A 19,249-nucleotide genomic window follows, 5' to 3' on the forward strand; every position below is an offset into this window, starting at 1 on the left:
GGAGCGTCGCCGCCGACAGCGCCGGCCACTCCCCGCCGCCCCTCCAGGGTGACTTCCTTCCGAATAGCCAATCAGCGAGCGCATTGCTTTTTCCCGCCCCCGAGCTGGCAGTCTCAGCCAATGGGCGGCGGCTCCCGGCAGGCGGGAAGGGCCGTCTCTATGGTGCCCGCCGCGGAACCCGGAAGTGGCGGCGGCGATGGCGGCGGCGGCGGGGCCGGTGCGGCTGTGGGTGCGCACGGAGCCGTTCCTGGTGGGAGCGCTCCCGGTCCCGCCGCCCGCCCGCCTCACGCCGCACTACCTGCGCAAGGCGGCCGCCTACGCCCGCGCGCGGGCGGACCAGGGCTGCTTCCCGCGGCTGCGCTGGCCCTGCTGGCTGCGCATCGCCTGCGCCAAGCTGCAGCTGAGCGGCGACATCGCCTGGCTCTACTTCGAGCTCTTCCGCGGCCTCCTCGGGCCCTCCCCGCCGCACCGCCTGCGCTGGGCCGAGGCTGAGGCGGCCTGCGCCACCGCCGAGGAGCTGGAGGAGCAGCGGAGCAAGGCAAGAGCCCGGGCCCGGCCTAAGGCAGGGGGAGCCCCGAGCCCGCCTGGAGGGGGGCCCGGCCCAGGCTGACCGTTCTGTGTCTCTCCCGTGCTCTGCAGCTCTCCGTGGACACGCTGCAGTTCCTGCTCTTCCTCTACGTGCAGCAGTTCCACAACGTGTCCCTGCGGCGCTCTCTGCGCGGGGACGAGTGGCCCAGCCCCAGGACCAAGTCTCCCAGCCTGTCAGAAAAATCGGCCACCGGGAATAAGGTACTCGTGCCTCCGGGATTGTCCGTGTGCAGGAGCCTCTCCGCTCTGGGGAACCGCCCTGAGCGGGCTGGGGAAGGGGCTGGTTTGTTCCCGGGAGGGTTTCACCTGTGAGCAAAGCTCCAGCTGCAGAACTCCTGTTCCATCGTTAACGAAGTGAAGTTGTTGTGATCTCTACAATTTATTAAAAGATTCTTTAAAGTTTTCCGTGAGACTTTCCTGGGGTCCAAAGCTGACTGAATATTCCCTGAGAGTCTTGGTGAGTCTCCTTTTGAGAAGCCTTTTTGTTAGGCAAGCAGGGAGCTCTCCTCATGCTCATAGTGCCTTTCCCATGATCCAGTGAGAAATTTTGGATTCCAGGGCATCACATTCTGTTTCTGAGAGGGGAGTTGGTTGTTCAGCCTTAGATCAACCACATGGAAATGCTGTTTCCTTTTAAAATACTGCCAGGTATTTAGGAAGGAGTGAGTTGGATGTGTCCTGTGGGCAGCTCTGTGTGGGAGAATGCATCACAATTTGCAACCCTGTGTAAGGCCATGCCAGCCTCTGGAATTCTAGCTCAGATGTGCTGCTGTGAGTGGGATGAGCTGGTGAAATGTAGCTTGGGGCAAGATGGAGTGATTAAAAATAGGAGCTGGATAACTTTATCCTGAAATGTTGAACAAAAGTGGTGAGGACAAGGTGCAACCACAGCCTTGTGTTCCCTCAGCAAAGCTCAGCTTTATGAATTTCTGCCTGAATTGCAGTATCCTGCTTTTTTTGGGCTGCAGCCCTTTAGAATTTGAAATGAGGATTCTTTCAGAGGGTTTGGTTTATTGGAGAAATGACCCTCTGCTTTTTATCCTGGCACTGAATCCTGGCTGCAGGGATTTTCCATTGGAGCAGCTCCAAGACCTTGAGTGTCAGTTAGTGATTTGTGTCCTCCCTTTGAATGCCAGCAGCAGTGGCCTGGGTTTGTGGAGGACTGTAGAAGAGCCTGGTGCTGCTCTTTAGAAGGAAATACTTGGTACTTGAGTTGGAATGAAATGCTTTATTTTGAGTTTTTGGGGGGAAGTGTCTATCCAGCCTTGTGAGAGCAGAGCAGCAGGAATGAGCACTGTGCCTGACTGGGTTTCCTTCTTCTAGAAGGATTCTAAGCAAGGATTTCTATATATGATGTCCATGGAGCTTCTCAGCTTGGAGAACTCACCCCCTCATGTGTTTTCCTGCCCCTCCAGAACTGGAATGAGTACTTGGTACTTGAGTTGGAATGAAATGCTTTATTTTGAGTTTTTGGGGGGGAAGTGTCTTTCCAGCTTTGTGAGAGCAGAGCAGCAGAAATGAGCACTGTGCCTGACTGGGTTTCCTTCTTCTAGAAGGATTCTAAGCATTCTAAGCAAGGATTTGTACACACGATGTCCATGCAGCTTCTCATCTTGGCGAACTCACTCCCTCGTGTGTTTTCCCGCCCCTGCAGAATTGGAACGACCAGGAGCACCTTGACTTTGTGCAGAGCCACCTCTTGGATATCTTGGAGCTGCTGCTGGAGCCAGAGCAGCTCTCAGCCTCTTCCCATTCCAGCTGCAGCAGCCTGGTGTCCTTTGAGGCCGTGTGTGCCCTCAGCTTCCTGCTGGAGGGCACCGTCAGCAATTCGGGCACTGTCCGGCCCCTGCACGAGCTGGCCCTCAGGCAGCCCTGCCAGGGCCACAATGGGTATTCCAAGGGCTCCAGAACCTTCTCCCTGCCCAAGCTGGAGAGCTGGCTGCGTTCCTCCCTCACTGCCAATCCCTTGGGAATAACCGTCTGCCTCAAGGCTGGCAAGAAGCTCGCGTGGGCGCACCAAGGTGGGCAGAACTGCTGGGAAGGTGTTCTTAGATAGACAGAAATGGGGAGGGACCTTGGGATGTGGGGAGGGACATTGGGATGTGGGGAGACATTGGAATGTCCATTGGGGGAATGGAAATATATGAGCAAAATAGAAATATATAGACATATACAGAAATACGGCAAGTATGAGTATGGAAAAACAAAAGCAGAAGTGTACAGAAATAAATTAGAAATAAATATACACAAATAAATATAATAAAATATATAAATATAACAAATATTATAAAGGTATAAATATATTAAATAAAAATATGTAGAAAGAAATAGAATTACAAAAGTATAGAGAAATCAAAAATTAGAAATAAAAATAATTGGAAATACAGAAATAAATTTAGAAATACAGGGAAAAAATCTAGATAAATAGTATTAATAAAATTTTAAGGAAAAAAAAAAAACAGAAATGGGAATGCAGCTCTTGTTGCTGACCAGGGATCTGGCAGTGGGGTGGGACCTGGTCTAGGTTTCCTTGTCTCCAGTCCAGCCCCTCTCCTTCAGGGACATGGCAGTGGAGCCAAGGTACTTTCCCCCTTAGGATAAGGAATTTAACTCAATGTTTTGTTTCCCTGACTGCAGGATCCCAAGAGGAGCAGGGAGGATGGGGAAAGGCTTAAGGATTGTGTCCTAGAGGGAGCATTTCCCTTTTTAAAACACACAATTCCTGTTTAAAACTCACCTTCAGGATCTTCCTGCTAAGCTGAGTCTTGTGTTCAGCAATAAGCTTGTGGAACTGGAGATTCTGGAGCTTGTGGGAGGCTTTGAGTGCTCCTAAGTAATCTTGAAGTGGTTTTGATCCTTCAGTGTCTCTCAGTTTCTGAAATTTCTGGTGCCTCGTGCTGCTGACCTGCCCAGGAGGCATCAGGGATGGTGTGGCTGCTGTGGGATGTACCATCCTTGCACTTTGGGGCTGGTTATTTTCCTGAGGGATTGCTGCACCCAGAACTTCTGTGGGCTTTGTTTTGCAGTGGAAGGAACAACCAGGAGAGCCAGGATCTGCTGCAGTGCCCGGGTGGTGCCAGAGGTGTCCCCCCTGGTGATCATGAGCCAGGTGTACAGGCAGACCCTGGCCAAGAGCTCAGACACTCTGGTGGGGGCTCACGTCAGAATCCATCGCTGCAGCGAGTCCTTCATCTACCTGCTGTCCCCTCTGCGGTGAGTTTGGCTTCTCCTGGGACACAGCTGGACTCCTGGCTGACCATGAGTGTGTCCTGGGGGCCAGGAGCCCCATGGGATCCTGGGGGATGTTAGGAGGAGCGTTCTCAGTAGGGAGGGAGGGATCCTGCCCCTCTGCTCAGCCCTGTGAGGCACAGCTGGGCTGCTGTGTTCAGGTCTGGGTTCCTCAGGAGGGGCAAGGAGCTCCTGGGAGGGTCCAGGGGGTGGTATGGAGATGATGAAGGGAATGGAGCATCTCCCTGATAAGGAAAGGCTGAGGGAGCTGGGCCTGGTTAGTCTGGAGAAGACCAGACTGAGGTGGGATCCCATCAATCCATACAGAGATCTCCAGGTGGTGCCAGGCTTTGCTCAGCGGTGCCAGTGACAGGATAGGGAGCAAAGACCATAAACTAAACCACAGCAAGTTTCACCTCAGCATGAGGAAGAACTTCCTTCCATTGCAGGTGCCCAGGGAAGAGGTGGAGTCTCCCTCTCTGGAGACATTCCAAACCCACCTGGACACGTTCCTGTGTCACCTGCTGCAGGTGACCCTGTGCTGGTGTTCACAGGGGTCCCAGGAGGAGGGAAGGGATGAGAATCTTGACTCTATGTTTCAGAAGGCTGATTTATTATTTTATGATATATTAAAAGAAAATTATATATTAAAACTACGGTAAAAGATTGGAGAGAAAAGGATTTCATCAGAAGGCTAGCAAAGGAAAGGAATGATGATAAAATCATGTGACTGATCAGAGGGTCTGAGACAGCTGGACTTTGATTGGCCATTAATTAAAAACAACCACATGGACCAATCAAAGATGCACCTGTTGCATTCCACAGCAGCAGATAATTGTTGTTTTTCTTTTCCTCTGAGGCTTCTCAGCTTCTCAGGAGAAAAAATCCCGGCAAAAAGATTTTTCATAAAACATATCTGTGACAGTGACCCTGCCTTGGACTGGATGGAGGAGGTTCCTTCCTGCCCTGATGGTGCTGTATTTCCTTGGCAGATCAGTGACCATCGAGAAGTGCAGGAATAGCACCTTTGTCCTGGGCCCTGTGGAGATGTCAGTCCACGTCCAGAGCTGTGACAACGTCAAGGTCATCGCTGTTTGCCATCGCCTGTCCCTTTCATCCACCAAGGGCTGTACTTTCCACACCCTCACACCCACTCAGCCCCTCATCCTCTCGGGGAACCAGGCAGTCAGCTTTGCCCCTTTCCACACCCATTATCCCATGCTGGAAGACCACATGGCTCAGGTGGGCTTGGCCACCCTGCCAAACTACTGGGACAGCCCCATGCTGGTGTGCAGGGACAGCGGTGACACCAGCGTCTTCCGCCTCCTGCCCCCCTCAGACTTCTACACCTTTGTGATTCCCTTTGAGATGGAAGGAGACACCACAGAGACCCCAGGGGGGCTTCCCCAGGAGTACCAGGAGGTGCTGAGGCAGCGGGAGCAGAAGGTGCAGGTGTGGCAGCGCATGGTGAAGGAGGCAGGGCTGACCAGGTGAGTGTCCCCCAGAAAGGGCAGAGCTCAGCCAGGTGGACAGAGGGTTGTTTGATGGGGTTCCACAGAAATCCCTGGAGGGTGGCTTGGGTTGTGTGAGTCTTGCAGTCCTAGAGTGTTCCTAATTAGCAATCCTGGGATTCTGCATGGTGATGTGGGAAGACTGATGCTCACAGGCATAGCTCAGAGTTGTAGAATCCCAAAATGCCTTGGGTTGGAAGGGACCTTAAAGCTCATCCTGTTGCACCCCCTGCTGTGGCACACCTTCCACTATCCCAGGTTGCTCCAAGCCCTGTCCAACCTGGCCTTGAACAGTCCAGGGATGGGGCAGCCACAGCTTCTCTGGGCAACCTGTTCCAGGACCTCAGCATCCTCACAGGGAAGAATTTCTTCCCAATATCTGATCTAAATCTGCCCTCTGGCAGTAGGAACCCATTTCCCTATGTCCTGTCACTCCAGTCCCTTGTCCAAAGTCCCTCTCCAGCTCGTCTGGAGCCCCTTTAGGCGCTGGAAGGAGCTGTGATGTCTCCCTGGAGCCTTCTCTTCTCCAGGTGAACACCCCCAGCTCTCCCAGCCTGGCTCCAGCCCCTGGAACAGCTCCATGGCCTCCTCTGGATTCCAGCAGCAGCACATCTGTGTTGTGCTGGGTATCCCAGAGCTGAAGGCAGCTCTGCAGGTGGAGTCTCACCAAGTGGAGTGAAGGGGGACAGTCCCTTCCCTCACCCACACTGCTCCTGAGGAGATGCTTTCTCATTTCCCACAAATGGCTGCCTTTTCCCAGCTTGTGAGACTCCAGGAAAACCATTCCCAGATGCTGCTGAGGTGAGGGATCCACCCTGGCAGTGGATTGGGCCAGGGCTGGGTGTGCACCCTGAGCTGCCCAGCCTTCCCCTTGGGATTGAAGCTGTCAATGGCTGTCCCAGCCCTTGCTGAGGTGAGCTGGGAATGTGCACGTGCATCATTGCAGCAGATCACCTTTGGGCAGTAACTTTTAAATTCCTCTGGAGCAGATCACATTGAATCCTCTGCCCAGCTTCCTTGGCAAGCACAGAATGGGAATGAAGCCCCATTTCAAATATCTGTTGTTCTTCCCAGGCTGCTGCTTCCCTGCACAGTTTTGGGAAGGAGTTGGGCCTGTCAGAACCTTCCTGTGAAAGAAATGTGAGGAAATAGGGATGATGTGCTTAGATTTGCCATCATCTGCTGCAGGCACAGGAGGCAAGAGCTTGCTGCTTATTCCATAAAAGGGGGGAAACTCTGGCAAGTTTAAAAGCTTGTTGAAAAGAAACTGGGCAGCTGACAGTGGAAAATGTCTGTTGTCTCCTGCAGGCAGGGAAACAAGAAGGGAGACAAGTAGGAAGCTTAGAGCAAACAGGATATCAGGCTTGTAGAAAGAAAAAAGCCGCTGTGCTCAAGCGGGGAGGTGAAAGAGAGTGTTAGAAATAAGAAGACATCTTTCAAGAAGTTGAAGTTGTCTGATTGAGGAAAGTGGGGCAAAAAAAGAATGTAAATCCTGCCAGGCTGAAAGTAAAACCCCCGTAAGACAGGACCAAGAAGACAGCTTGAGGAACAACTTGCAAAAGCATAAAATCCTGTTTATTCATTTTTCTGAGCGTATCAGACAGAAAGTCTTTCAGGGTCAGTAGCAGATCAAGGTAGAGAAAAAGCTCTTGGAGAAGATAAATCCACAAGGGAAGAAAGAAGTGGCTGCCTTTGTGTTCACTGGGGAGGAATTTGGGTTAGTTTGTGTTCCAAAACCCTGCTTTGTGGGGAATGGCTCAAATGGAAGAGAACATACAGACAGCAGCCTTAACTTGAAAAAAGGGTGTGGATACATGGAGCCAGTCTGAGGGTGAGTGGGACAAAACTGAATAGAATGGCCTGAATTGGAAGGGACCTTAAAAACCCAACCACATTCCACCCCCTGCCATGGGCAGGGACAGCTCCCACTGTCCCAGACTGCTCCAAGCCCTGTCCAGCCTGGCCTTGGACACTTCCAGGGATCCAGGGGCAGCCACAGCTGCTCTGGGCACCCTGTGCCAGAGCCTCAGCACCCTCACAGGGAAGGATTTCTTCCCAGTATCCCACCTGACCCTGCCCTCTGGCAGTGGGAAGCCACCTCCCCTTGTGCTGTCACTTCAGCCTCTTGGAAAGAGTCTCAGTCCATGTTTCTTGTAGGTCCTTCAGGCACTGGAAGGCCACAGTGATTTCACCCTGAAGCTTCTCTTCTCCAGGCTGAACAATTGCAAATCTCCCAGCCTTTCCTTAGAGGAGGGGTGCTCCATCCCTCTGATCACCTTTGTGGTCTCCTCTGGAGCTGGTTTTCTGCTTTTCCCAGTACAGAATGGGGTCAGCACATCAAATTAGGAATGGGTTCAAAGTAAACCTACATAAAATCTCCAGACTACTGAAAAATGTTCATGTTTCATTGCTGTTCAGAGATGAATTGTGTTAACTCCTTGAAAAAGTCCATCAGGAGCTACTCAACTCCTGTGCCACCTTTGGCTTAACAAATTCCAGATGTGAGCTGATCCCAGAGGGCTGGGATGCTGTTCTGGAGATGCTTTTGGGCATCTGACCAGTGCCAGTTAGCCTGAGCTGAGTGGCCCACCCTGTTAGGCTTGCCAAAAACACCTCAGAAGTTCATAATGAGCAACAGGAATGATGTGAGGTGTGTTTAGAGGTGCATTTTTCCCCTGATCTCCATCCTCTCTGGTGCTGTCAGAACAGAATTTTGTGTCCTTAAACACACATTGCTAATCATAGTCTTCTCCCTTTTCAGACAGTTTTTCAGCTGTGCTCTGAGGGGAAAGTGGAGGCAGCCCTGGAGCAGGGTGGTTGTGGTGGTGGGATGGGAAATGTTGTATGACTTCTCCAACTCTACCAGGTTCTGCCTTTGGGGTTTGTTATCATCACGTTCACTCAGTGAAAACCTTTTCTGGTTGTCTCTGCAAGGTTCAGGAACCAAGCCTGGCTCTTCCTGATCCATCTGGAGGCTTGTTTGGATAGTGAAGACATGGTAGAAGTATAATACTGTGAATAAATGTGATTTTTCCATATTTCCCTGCTGCTGTGTCTGTTTCAGGGATCAGAGGAAACAGTTCCAGACTGTGGTAGAAAACAAATTCTATGAGTGGCTGGTTCAGACAGGGAACAGGCAGCAGCTGGACAGCCTGGTCCCTCCTGCCCCAGGCTCCAAGCAGGCAGCAGGATAACATTCCTGGCCAGGATAACATTCCTGGGCAGCAGAAGGAAAGGGAGGTGAGTAAAAGGCCTCCTTCTCTTGCTTCTTCTTTGCCCCCCCCCAAAAAAAACTGTTGGTGTGCACAGCCAAGGCAGAGGTAGGAGAAGCAGCAATCTGAGGGAATGTTCTCACAAGAGCCTGGCATTTGGGTTTAGTTCTTATTTTCCTGCCAAAACCCATTCTGAGCTGAAATTTGTGTCCTCAGGACTGCCTTGTTGCCGAGTTTGATTTGTTGGAGGCATCTGTAAGGCAGATGGGCATATTGCACATACTGAGATATAAAACTGATTGGAATAGCTGCTCTTTCAAAGAAACTCTGTGCATTGATGTCTGCCCATCTCACTTTTTGCTAAAGAGAGTTGAGTGGGACTTTGGGTAATTCTTACAATAAGACTTTAGATAATTCTCACTTCCTCTTCCCAAGCAGAAGTGGTTTAGGAGCTGGGGACCTGCCCTTATTGTGTTCTTCTGCCATGGCATGTTTCAAACTGTTAGAAAATTGGTTTATTTCTGATTTAGCCTTTGAATTCCTTTTTCTTTGCTGGTGTTAGAAGTAAAATTGTCTCCTTTTATTTTGTTCCAGAGCTCTGGGGGCAGCCAGTGATGCACTCAGCCCAGTTCTCATTAAGACTTTGTGCCATCCCACCTGCACCCACTGGATGTGACACCCAGCCCTGGTGTGGATGGGACTGCCTGGCTGCTGTAGGATTCCTGAGCATTGCTGCTTTCCCAGGAATGTGCTGTAGCCATCCTGTTGGTGAATTAGAGGTGCCTGGCACTAGAGGAAGATGAAGTATGCCTTGTTGCAGAGCTGTCACAGCTATTAGTGTCTAACACACCAGGTTTCCTGGGACAAAACTGGATGCAGGCCCTGGGCATCACCTGCATCCTCATGGTACGAACCAGTGGTGCTGTTTTTATAAATGTGAAAAAGAAATGTTTAAATTTTTTAAGAATGAAATCAAACAGTTTGTTTTTTAATATGAAGATAGCACTTTTTGAAGATTAATTTTTGTATATGGTTGCATTGTTTTGACAAATGTCAATAAACCATATTTGTTGGATGAACCTGGCACATGTCCTGGGGAAGGGGTTTTACCTGTAGAATTGGTCTTAGGGGGACACAGCATCTTTTATCCTAATGAAATATGAACCTGTCAGAGAGAGAAACTGCTAATTTGTGGGGAAAGTGGGGCAAAAAACTAATGTAAGTCCTGCCAGGCTGAAAGCAAAACTCCTGTAAACTTCAGCCATGCAGCTGAAGGCTGCCCTGGCACAAAGTTTTGATACAAGCCCTATTCCTATCTCTCATAATTTTCATAAAGATTATCAGCTTGAATAAGCACCATTCTCATGTGCTGGTGGGATGTGTTTTGGGGAGATGTGCTCATAGCTGAGCACTTAAATAAGCTTGGAAAATAGGCAAAGGCATTGCATGGGTGAGTGGAGGCAGCAGCTGGTGGTGCCTTGGGAAGAGCTCTCCAAGCTGAGTGAGGGGAGGCACGGTGCTCTGGAGTGCACAGCCCCAGAATTCCTCTGAAGGTCTCCCTTGGCTCCTGGGCAGGCAGGTGAGGTGAGTTTATGATATTTTTTCTATTTATCTAAGATGAGTTTATTGTATTTAACCAACCTCTAAAGGAGGGATATGCAGAGTGACCACAGCTTTGAGCTGTGAATGTGCTGATAGAACCCAGCTTGTGCTTGAGATGTGATCTTCAGGAGTTCAAAACTAAACCAATCCAAGTGGCCTCAGTGAGAGCAACAGCTCTGGGTGATTCAAGGCTCCTAAAATGGGAAGAGGAGCAGCTGCTGATTGTGTGTGCCCCAGGCTCTCCCATCTGCCTGCATTTACAGAGCTGCTGTTGCGAGAGTGCTTGTCCTGACAGATTTGAAAGAGGGGCTGCGTGTTTCGGGCGCTGCTGTGCCAAATTCGTGTCCCTTTGTCTCACTAAGCCTTTGGGCTGGGGCACTGAATAGCTGCAGAGGTGGTTTTTCATAATGCACTGGCGGGGGGGTGGCTGTGGAAGCCAGTGATCCTCGGCCTCCCCGCTCCCAGGGCCGAAGTGTGGCTGAAGGGAAAACTCCTCTGCTCCAACCTCAGGTGCTGGGCTGAGAGTTGGGGTTGAATTTGTGACACTTGAAGAGACAACCAGAAATCTGAGCACTGTTTGATGTGTGAAATCACTCACTTTGTGGGGAGTGGGGAGTGGGGAGGTGGCCACACATCCTTCTTCCCCTCTATGTCAGGAGGTATTTGGAGCGGTGTGGCTCCAGCTGAGGGTGTCCCAGGAAAATCTGCAGCCTCTTTGCTGCATAGATGTCTCCATTGAGAGCTTTCAGTGCAGAGCTGGTCTTTGCAATCCTCTGGTGTCTGCTCTGAGCACTTGTTTGTCATTCCTTAACTGCATCCTTCACTGCACCAGAACATTCCCTGATGAATACCATGTGCCCTCCTTACAAATGGGGTGGGTCTCTAAGAGCCAACGAGGATTCCTTCTTGTTTAACAAGCTTGGAAGGGAGGGAGCAGCCAATTACCACCCGTCCTTGGCAGGGGACTGCGTGTTTTGAGTGCATTTGGCAGAGTTTTGGTGTTCTGACTCAGCAAATGGTAACAAAGGGAGGATGGCGAAGCCTTCCTTTATTCCATAATCCTGTTTGCTTTTCTGGAAATCGGCTATAGCCTCAGAATCACTGACTCAATTTTTGGATCCTATTCTCATGACAAAGCGGCTGTCTGGTTTAAAACAAGCCCGTTATAAAAAGGGCACCTCAGATCCTGGCTGTTTGTAACAGCTGCTGACGTTCCTCCGGCACAGGGGAGCTTGGCTGGAACGGAAAATGTCCAGAGCTGGAACCAAGGTAAGTTTTTTTGCAGTGTGTATTCATGATTTTGGCTAAAACTGCAGAATTTCGCAGGGATGAATTGTGGAGAAACTTTGGTTTTTTTTGTTCTGCTGACAGCTTCCCCCTCTGTCAGCGTGTGGGCAGGGGGAGATGCTTGAAATCCCACCTAACATGGAGGGAAGCTGGAGCTGAGCCCTCCCAAGTATTTTCCCAGATTTTGGCTGGTTCCTCTAGGTGTGGCTCTGCCAGAGGATGGAGTCAAGCGCAGTGACTGGTGAGAGGCATTTTGAAGTGGTTCTAAATCAGCAGGGTCTGATGCCTTGGGAACTGGGGGTGGAGGGGCTGTGCCAGCCGGGAATCACTGCGCTCGCAGAGCGGGGTCTCATGGAAGGCTCCCTTGGAGAGAGCCTGACTGCCAGCACCAGCAGAGCTGCCACATCCCTTTTCCATGGTGGAGCAGAGGGTGTGCTGGGACAGAAAGGCTCCATGGTTGGCCGTGGAACGGAAGGGAATAGTGTTCCCTGAGGGATGCACACCGGCCTTGGGACTCGGTGCAATCGGCAGGGATGAACTGAAATCACAGAAGGAGGTAGGTTGGGAAGCTCAGCTTCAGCTGGACTGACATCTCAGGTGGGGATCCAGCACCTCAGGCTTGGGTTTAGCAGAGCTGAGCTGGCTGATCCTACAGAGCTTGTGCTGGGTCTGGGACTGGGCAGGGATAAACAGCTGGGAAAGGAAAGGAGGGCGAGGACTTGGGCCAGTGTCCCCTGTGGAATGCCAAACACTGTTAGGAGGCTGCAGGAAGAGCTTCATCTGAGTTTAGCTTTTGGGCTGGATTCCTTTCAGCCTGTGGAGGCTGTGAGACCCAAGGGGCTTTGGAAGCACAGTGGGTTTGGAGGCACTGGGCAATGCTGTGGGAGATCTGGTCCTGGCTTTTCTGTGTCCTTCAGCTCTGTGGCTCTCAGGGCTTGGGCTGTTGGGCTGGGAAGCTGAGGAGGGAGTGCTGGTGGCTCCCGGATCCCAAGGTGCAAACTTGCTGTACCTAAACCTAAAAAAGGTGCTGGGGAACTGCAACTGCTCCATCCTTAAGTGTCCTGTCAGCTTGGAAAGCCTTGAGCACATTCTGCCTTTCCCCTGCCGAAAGCTGTGTCCCCTCGGAGTGTACCATGGGGAATTAATGGACTATGTACTGCTGGGGGGCAGCAAGATGGCCAGAAGGATTTACCTCCTAGTTCTCTGTGCTGTGCTCTCATTTAGCACATTCCAGGGAGAAGAAAAGGGCAAAATAGGGAATTAAACACCATTTCTCACAACCCTGGTGAGTCATTTGCCCTGGAAAGGGATCACTGCTGACAGAGGAGGCACTACTCGATATTTTTTGTGAGTTTCCTTCTAGCTAAGCTACTGTTGAAAAGAAATAAGTGATAATTCAGGTGACGTGACCAAAGTGAGTGTTTTACATTCCTGCAAGGAAGATCTGCTCTGGCAAATGTGGTATGTGCCTGGTAACCTCCAAAAGGCAAGGTTTGGGCACAGAGAGGTTAACAGGAGAGTGCTGGGAGCAGAGCTCCTGCAGGGTTTGGCTGAAGGAAAGTGATTTCCCTGCAAGTGAGAGGGGACAGAAATAAAACTGCAAATCTGGAATTGGAATCTGTAATTCGCCTGTAATTATTCTGTGGGTGAAACATCAACCTGCTCTGTTGGTGCCTGAATCCATGCAGGAAAGCTGGGAAGGAAAGGTCTGAAAGGAGGGTGTGTCTGAAGGGCTGTGCTCGAGAACAGGTGGGGAGGATCCCTTAAATTCTGAAATTAAACCAAGGAGCAGGACTTAGGTTGGACACAGTTCTGTAGGAGCAGCCATATGCTTAATGTGCCTTTGGATTTCTTTGTCTTTGTGATTTTATAAATACAGGGGAAATCCCCCCTGGAAACATCAGGCTCCAGTTTGGTTTTGTTAGGCTGGGTGGGGAAGGAACATCACTGAATCCCACAATAGTTTGAGTTGGAAAGGACCTTAAAGCCCATCCAATTCCACCCCCTTCCTTGGGCAGGGACACCTTCCACTACCTCAGGTTGCTGCAAGCCCTGTCCAGCCTGGCCTTGAACTCTTCCAGTTTAAAGTAGGTCCACATTGGGCAGAGTTCATCATCATCAACCATGTTGGACAGGAGTGGGACAGGATCAGAGCTTGGGGACAGATATTAGAGAGAGGGATCAGCCAGCCCAGCAGAGGATAATGCTACACTGGGAGTAAATGAATCCCTGCAGAGGGTTTTCCAGGGGTGCTGTGGCTTCCTTGACCAGTGGCTTTGAGAAGAGGGTGACTGGTGATGCATGACTGCCAAACCCAGCGAGCTGAGCTTTCAGGATTGTCTTTGGGTCATTTTTTGGGTGATACCTTTAGGGACAATGATCCAAAAGCAGGATCTGGAAAAGGCAGTGGGGTGTGGCCAGGAAGACCTGGCCAGTATGGGGAACTGCCCAAGAGTGGGAAAACAGGAGCTGGGCATTTCAGTGCTCTCCTTTCACAGCCTTTATTCACTGCTGGAAAGGTCAGAGTGATTCCCAGCTCTCCACTGAAGGTGGGAAGAGCTTGCTCAGGGTGTTTTGTGTGCACCAACTGCTTTGTGATGGCAAATCAGTCCTTGAAATTAAGAGGAAAACAGAATTATCCTAATAAATGTCCAGTAACAGGCCACAAAATCAAGAGCAGGAATCCTCTGGCACGACCAGTCTGACTCCCCAGACCCCTTGGTCAGGCTGGTGGGGCACGCTGACCAACCAGCTCCAGGAAAACTCTGGCTAATTTAATTTTTAGCACAAAACAAATGATTAAAAATAAAAAGTGAGAGAGTTGTCCTGGATTTGTGTTGAAACATTGACAAAGAATGATTTTTTTAAGAACAGGGAGGTTATATCAATACCAGTAGCCAAAGCGCTGTAGGTGAAGTACTGCAGGTGGGAGTGTGTCTTAATACTCAAACTATGGGAAAAAAAAAAAAGGGAAAAATTGATTGTGGACCACTGCATGTTGGGTGTGGCCAGAAAGAATCTCTCTAGACCATCTGGTGTCGTGAGCAAGCAAGGGATGTAGTCAAGATAGACGTGATGGCTTGGGAATCCTCTTGGAAAGAGCAATGTTTGATGGGTAATTGTCACCTGGGAGGATCTAAAAACGGGGCTGGAGAAAGGACTGGTCTGGTCTAGGGCTTGGTAATATTTTAATGAAGGGATTTGTGAGGAAAACTGGGTCTCCTCTCCAGGGTTGGCTGGGTGGGTGATGCCTTGTGTGGGAGGAATGGGATTTGCTCATCAGCTCCCAAGATCATCTCAAGCCAGGTTGTGATCAAGGATAAAGTGCTTTGGGGTCAGCAGCCTGGCTATAGAGCAGCTCTTGGGAAAGAAATGTGGGGATGGATTGTGAATTTGTGAGAGGTTTTGTGGATTTGCAGCAAGCAAAGCAGAACGAGCCAACTGCAAATACAATCCTTGGATATCCATAAAACTGCTCCCCACCATGAACATGGAGTGCTCCCTTAGTTTCTCCTGGCAAGGGCAAAGCTTGTGTGATGTCCAGCTTTGGGCAGTGAGTTTTGAGAAAGGAAGTTTTGGGTTGTTCAAGTGGGCACAAGGATGGGCTGGAAGACATGAGCTGGGAGGAAAGAGACTTCTCCACCCTCTCATCAGTAAAGAACTTGCTGCAAACACTTGGTAGGTCAGTATAAAGGAAATAATAGAATTGTTAAGGCTGAAAAAACCCTCTAAAGGCATTAAGTCAACTACTAACCCAGTGCTTCCAGACCCACCCATGTCCCCAGAAACCTGCTTTGTACATTCCATTGACTTTTCACAGCTCTCCAGCCATAATTCAGTAACTCCTGATCTAGGGAAGGCGGGAGGGAATTGCTTTGATGGTGTTTTGCTGGCAAAAGGACAGGGACTTCTCTGTGGGAGTGTTGTTGGACCGGGACAGAACAAAGGTCTGGGAAGGGCAGAACATTGGTGGCAGCTGGAGGCATTGGAGCCAGACAGGTGAATTAGTCTGACTGACTGCAGTTGGTCCCGTTCCAAGGCTGGGCTTGATGATTTCTGATATCTCAGGTGTTGTATTTGTGGGGTGCCCCAATGAGGGGAGGAATGATGAATCTGACTCCATGTTTTCAGAAGGCGAATTTATTATGTTATGATACTATATCATATTGAAGAATACTAAACTAAACTATACTAAAGAATACAGAAAGGATACTTACTGAATGCTAAAAAGATAATAATGAAAACTGGTGACTCTCTCCAGAGTCTCAACACAGCTTGGCCCTGATTGGCCAAAGAGTGAAAACAACTCACCAGAATCCAATGAAACAATCACCTGTGGGTAAACAATCTCCAAACACATTCTAGACAAGTAAAACACAGGAGACTCAAATGAGATAAGAATTGTTTTCCTTTTTTTCTGAGGATTCTCAGCTTCCCAGGAGAAAAATCCTGGGTGAAGGGATTTTTCAGAGGACATGAATGCCACACTTGAGGGCTCTGCTTTCAGATATTTCCTGCCATGACGTGGCTGGAATATGGAGCTGTGCTGGATGAGGAACCTCCCCTCTCTGCCCCCTCTGCTCGTTTCAGGTCACCTTCTATGAAGACAAGAACTTCCTGGGCCGTTACTACGAGTGCGACAGCGACTGCCCCGATTTCCACACCTACCTGAGCCGCTGCAACTCCATCCGTGTGGATGGAGGCACCTGGGTGGCCTACGAGAGACCCAACTACGCTGGGAACATGTACGTGCTGACCCACGGCGAGTACCCCGACTACCACCACTGGATGGGCCTCAACGACCGCCTGGGCTCCTGCAAGTACATCCAGATCGTAGGTGTCACCCCTTGCCAGGGGATGCTGCCATTTATCCCATGGAGGGAGGGTTTCACACGGGGGAATGTGGGGTTCATCTCCCTGGGGAGCCACAGAGGGGGGGCTGCAGGGGTTTGCTCCCACCGTGCTGCTGTAGGGAGTACAAGGTGTTTGGTGTGGGGAGAAGGTGAATGGCTCCCAGTCTGGATTGCAGTGGGAAAAGGCAGATCTGTGGGGGTGTTCACAGGGGTCCCAGGATGAGGGAAGGGATGAGAATCTTGACTCCGTGTTTCAGAAGGCTGATTTATTATTTTATTTAATATATATAATATTAAAACTATACTAAAAGAATAGAAGAAAGGATTTCAGCAGAAGGCTTGAAAGGAAAAAAAAGGAATAATAATAAAATCTTGTGACTGACCAGAGACAGTCTGAGACAGCTGGACTGTGACTGGCCATTAATTAAAAACAACCACATGAGACCAATCAAAGCTGCACCTGTTGCATTCCACAGCAGCAGAAAATTGTTTACATTTAGTTTCTAAGGCCTCTCAGCTTCTCAGGAGAAAAAATCCTAGCAAAAGGATTTCTCATAAAATATGTCCATGACACAGGTCCCTTTGAGTGTGGGTGAGTTTCCATAGGTAGTTTCATCAGCATGTTCCTTTAGGGATTTTAGTGTCCAGGCAGGTTGCTCCAGAGTTTGCCTCTCGCCTTTTCCCTAACGTGTAACCAACTGACCCAAACAGACTCAAGGCCTGTAACAGCTGAATGTAGGTTTTGCAGGAACATTTGAAATGAGGGGAAGTTTTCTCTCCAGCAAGCCAGGACTCCCTTCTGATACAGGGAACTAAATCTGTGTCACCAAACCCCTCTGGGTGCGGACAGCCAAGCCCAGGAGCAGCCCTGGAGTGCCCAGAAACAGGAGGGGTTCCTGGAGCCCTGCTTGGAGCAGCCTGGTGCCTCCTGGTGTGAGGAGAGCACAGGAGGAGTGCTAATCCCCTCCTAATTGATGATGGGAGAAAGGAACAGAGGGAATGATCCTTTTGGGAAGCCTGTGGGGAGGAGCATCCTTTAAAACCAGAATTGTGGGTGAAGTGTGGATTGGTGCTGCTGCTGCTGAGGATCTCCAGTAGTGGGGCAGACTCTGGTGATCCCTGGGTTGCTGACTTGGAGCAAGGCCGTGAATTCCCACTGCATGGAGCAGATCTCACAACTGAGAACGGGTTCTGCTTTTCTGCCTGGGAGTCCAACGCCCCTCTGAGCCTGTTCTGGCTTTGAGCTGGGTCTAAATCCCTTTTCATGGGGCAAGGAGAGTTTCCAGCCCGTTCAGAGCACTGATCTGGGTTAAGACACGGAGTCAAAACACGTGTGAGACGTAAGAGCAGCACAGCTTCCTCCACCAGGATGAAATGTGGGAGCCTTATCCTGCATATCCACCTGGTCCTGGCTTTCCCCTGCCCTGGGGAGACCCCGAGACCCCGCAGAGCTCGGCTGGGGAGGGCTGGGGAGGCGGGGGAAGAGGTGTCGGGGCAGCTGCAGATTAGGCGCTGCCGCGGTGCCTTGGGGCAAGGAGCGCTTCCAATCCCGGTGGGAACCAGAGCTGCCTCCGCAGCAACACGGCCCCGCCGGCGCCAGCAGCTCATTAAACTGCTCTGCGCCCGGAGGAGAGGGGACTGGAGGGGGTCTGGCTCTCTGATGCTCACAAGGGGCACAGAAGGGTTCAAGGCTGCCCGGGATAGCGAGACTGGCACCGCTGACTCAAGCTTATCCCGGTTCTGCATGTTAAAATTTACCCTAGCTGCTTCTCCCTGTGCTTTTGGAGGCTGAGATGAGATTTCAGCCCTGTCTTGGTGTGCTGGGGGTGGCAGGTACCTGATTTGAGTCTGGCTGTGCCCATATTCTGCCCCCACGTCAGAGCTGGAATGTGTCAGTGCCTCCATCCGATGTTCAGGTTGCCAATGGAGTCACCCAGAGCAGCTGTGGCTGCCCCACCCCTGAAGTGTCCAAGGCCAGGGTGGAGGGGGCTTGGAGGAGCCTGGGGTAGTGGGAGGTGACCCTGCCCACGGCAGGGAGGTAGAACTGGATAATCTTTAAATTCCTTCCAACCCAAACCTTTCCATGACTCTATAATTTTCTCTCTCCCCCCCCCCTCCTTTTTTTCTTTTCTAGCCAAGTGGAGGCCGAGGCCACATCCAGGTGTTTGAGAAGGGAGATTTTGGCGGGCAGATGTTCGAAGCCACCGAAGACTGCCCCTCCATCATGGAGGAGTGGCACATGCGTGAGGTGCACGCCTGCAGGGTGCTGGAGGGCGTCTGGGTGTTCTACGAGCATCCCAACTACCGGGGTCGGCAGTACGTGCTGCCCAAGGGGGAGTACCGCAAGCCCGTGGAGTGGGGCGCGGCCAGCCCCGCCGTCCAGTCCTTCCGCAGCATCTCCGAGTGAGCCAGCCCCGTGGAGGGCTGCCACACCCCCCCCAATAAAGCAACTGAGTCGCTCAGCTCCGCCTTGTCCTCCTTATTCCCGGGATTTGCGTGCGACGTGTCCTGCCTCGGGGGAGCTGGGGTGGAGCGCAGCCTTCCCTGCATGATTGTCACCCCCTTCCCCATCCCCTGCCCTTCTGATCCCGGGGGAGCTGGGGTGGAGCAGAGCCTTCCCTTCCTGATTGTCACCCCCTTCCCCATCCCCTGCCCTCTGTCCCACCGTTCCTTTAGGAAAAAGCCATCCCCAAGCTGGAGTTTGTGCTCCAGTGTTTGGCCATGCGGGTGGAGCAGTGGCACCACACATCCCTGGGTTCCAGTTGTCGATGGTGGCTGTGGGTGGCTCGGTCTGTCACGTCCCTGTGGAGTCCCTGCCTGCTCTGTTGTTGCTCCATGGTGGTTTGGGAGAAGGGATGAGGTTTTTGTCGCTGCCATGTGTCCTCCTGGACACCCTGAGCAGGCAGCTACTGTGCTGGTACTGGATGTGTTTGTGCTTCTTGTGATGCACGGGGTGACAGGACTGGGA

General features: G+C 51.1%; 2 protein-coding genes across 2 annotated transcripts; both read left to right on the forward strand.

Moving 5' to 3' along the window:
- Positions 1-185: 185 nt before the first annotated feature.
- Positions 186-9,570, forward strand: TBCCD1 (TBCC domain containing 1). The gene is made up of 7 exons (XM_084212192.1): positions 186-538; positions 640-789; positions 2,243-2,609; positions 3,615-3,801; positions 4,809-5,306; positions 8,392-8,567; positions 9,134-9,570. The coding sequence occupies exons 1-6, from the start codon at positions 197-199 to the stop codon at positions 8,519-8,521; spliced, it is 1,674 nt and encodes a 557-aa protein (XP_084068318.1). The 5' UTR covers positions 186-196; the 3' UTR covers positions 8,522-8,567; positions 9,134-9,570.
- A 1,819-nt stretch (positions 9,571-11,389) lies between these two features.
- On the forward strand, positions 11,390-18,688 carry CRYGS (crystallin gamma S; the record flags this gene model as incomplete). The annotated part of the gene is made up of 3 exons (XM_084211959.1): positions 11,390-11,410; positions 16,019-16,261; positions 18,416-18,688. 3 exons carry the CDS (start codon positions 11,390-11,392, stop codon positions 18,686-18,688), a joined length of 537 nt encoding a protein of 178 aa, XP_084068085.1.
- Between the last annotated feature and the right edge of the window lie 561 nt (positions 18,689-19,249).

Source organism: Fringilla coelebs (genome assembly GCF_963513975.1).
Source record: "Fringilla coelebs genome assembly, chromosome: 10".
Classification (NCBI taxonomy): domain Eukaryota; kingdom Metazoa; phylum Chordata; class Aves; order Passeriformes; family Fringillidae; genus Fringilla; species Fringilla coelebs.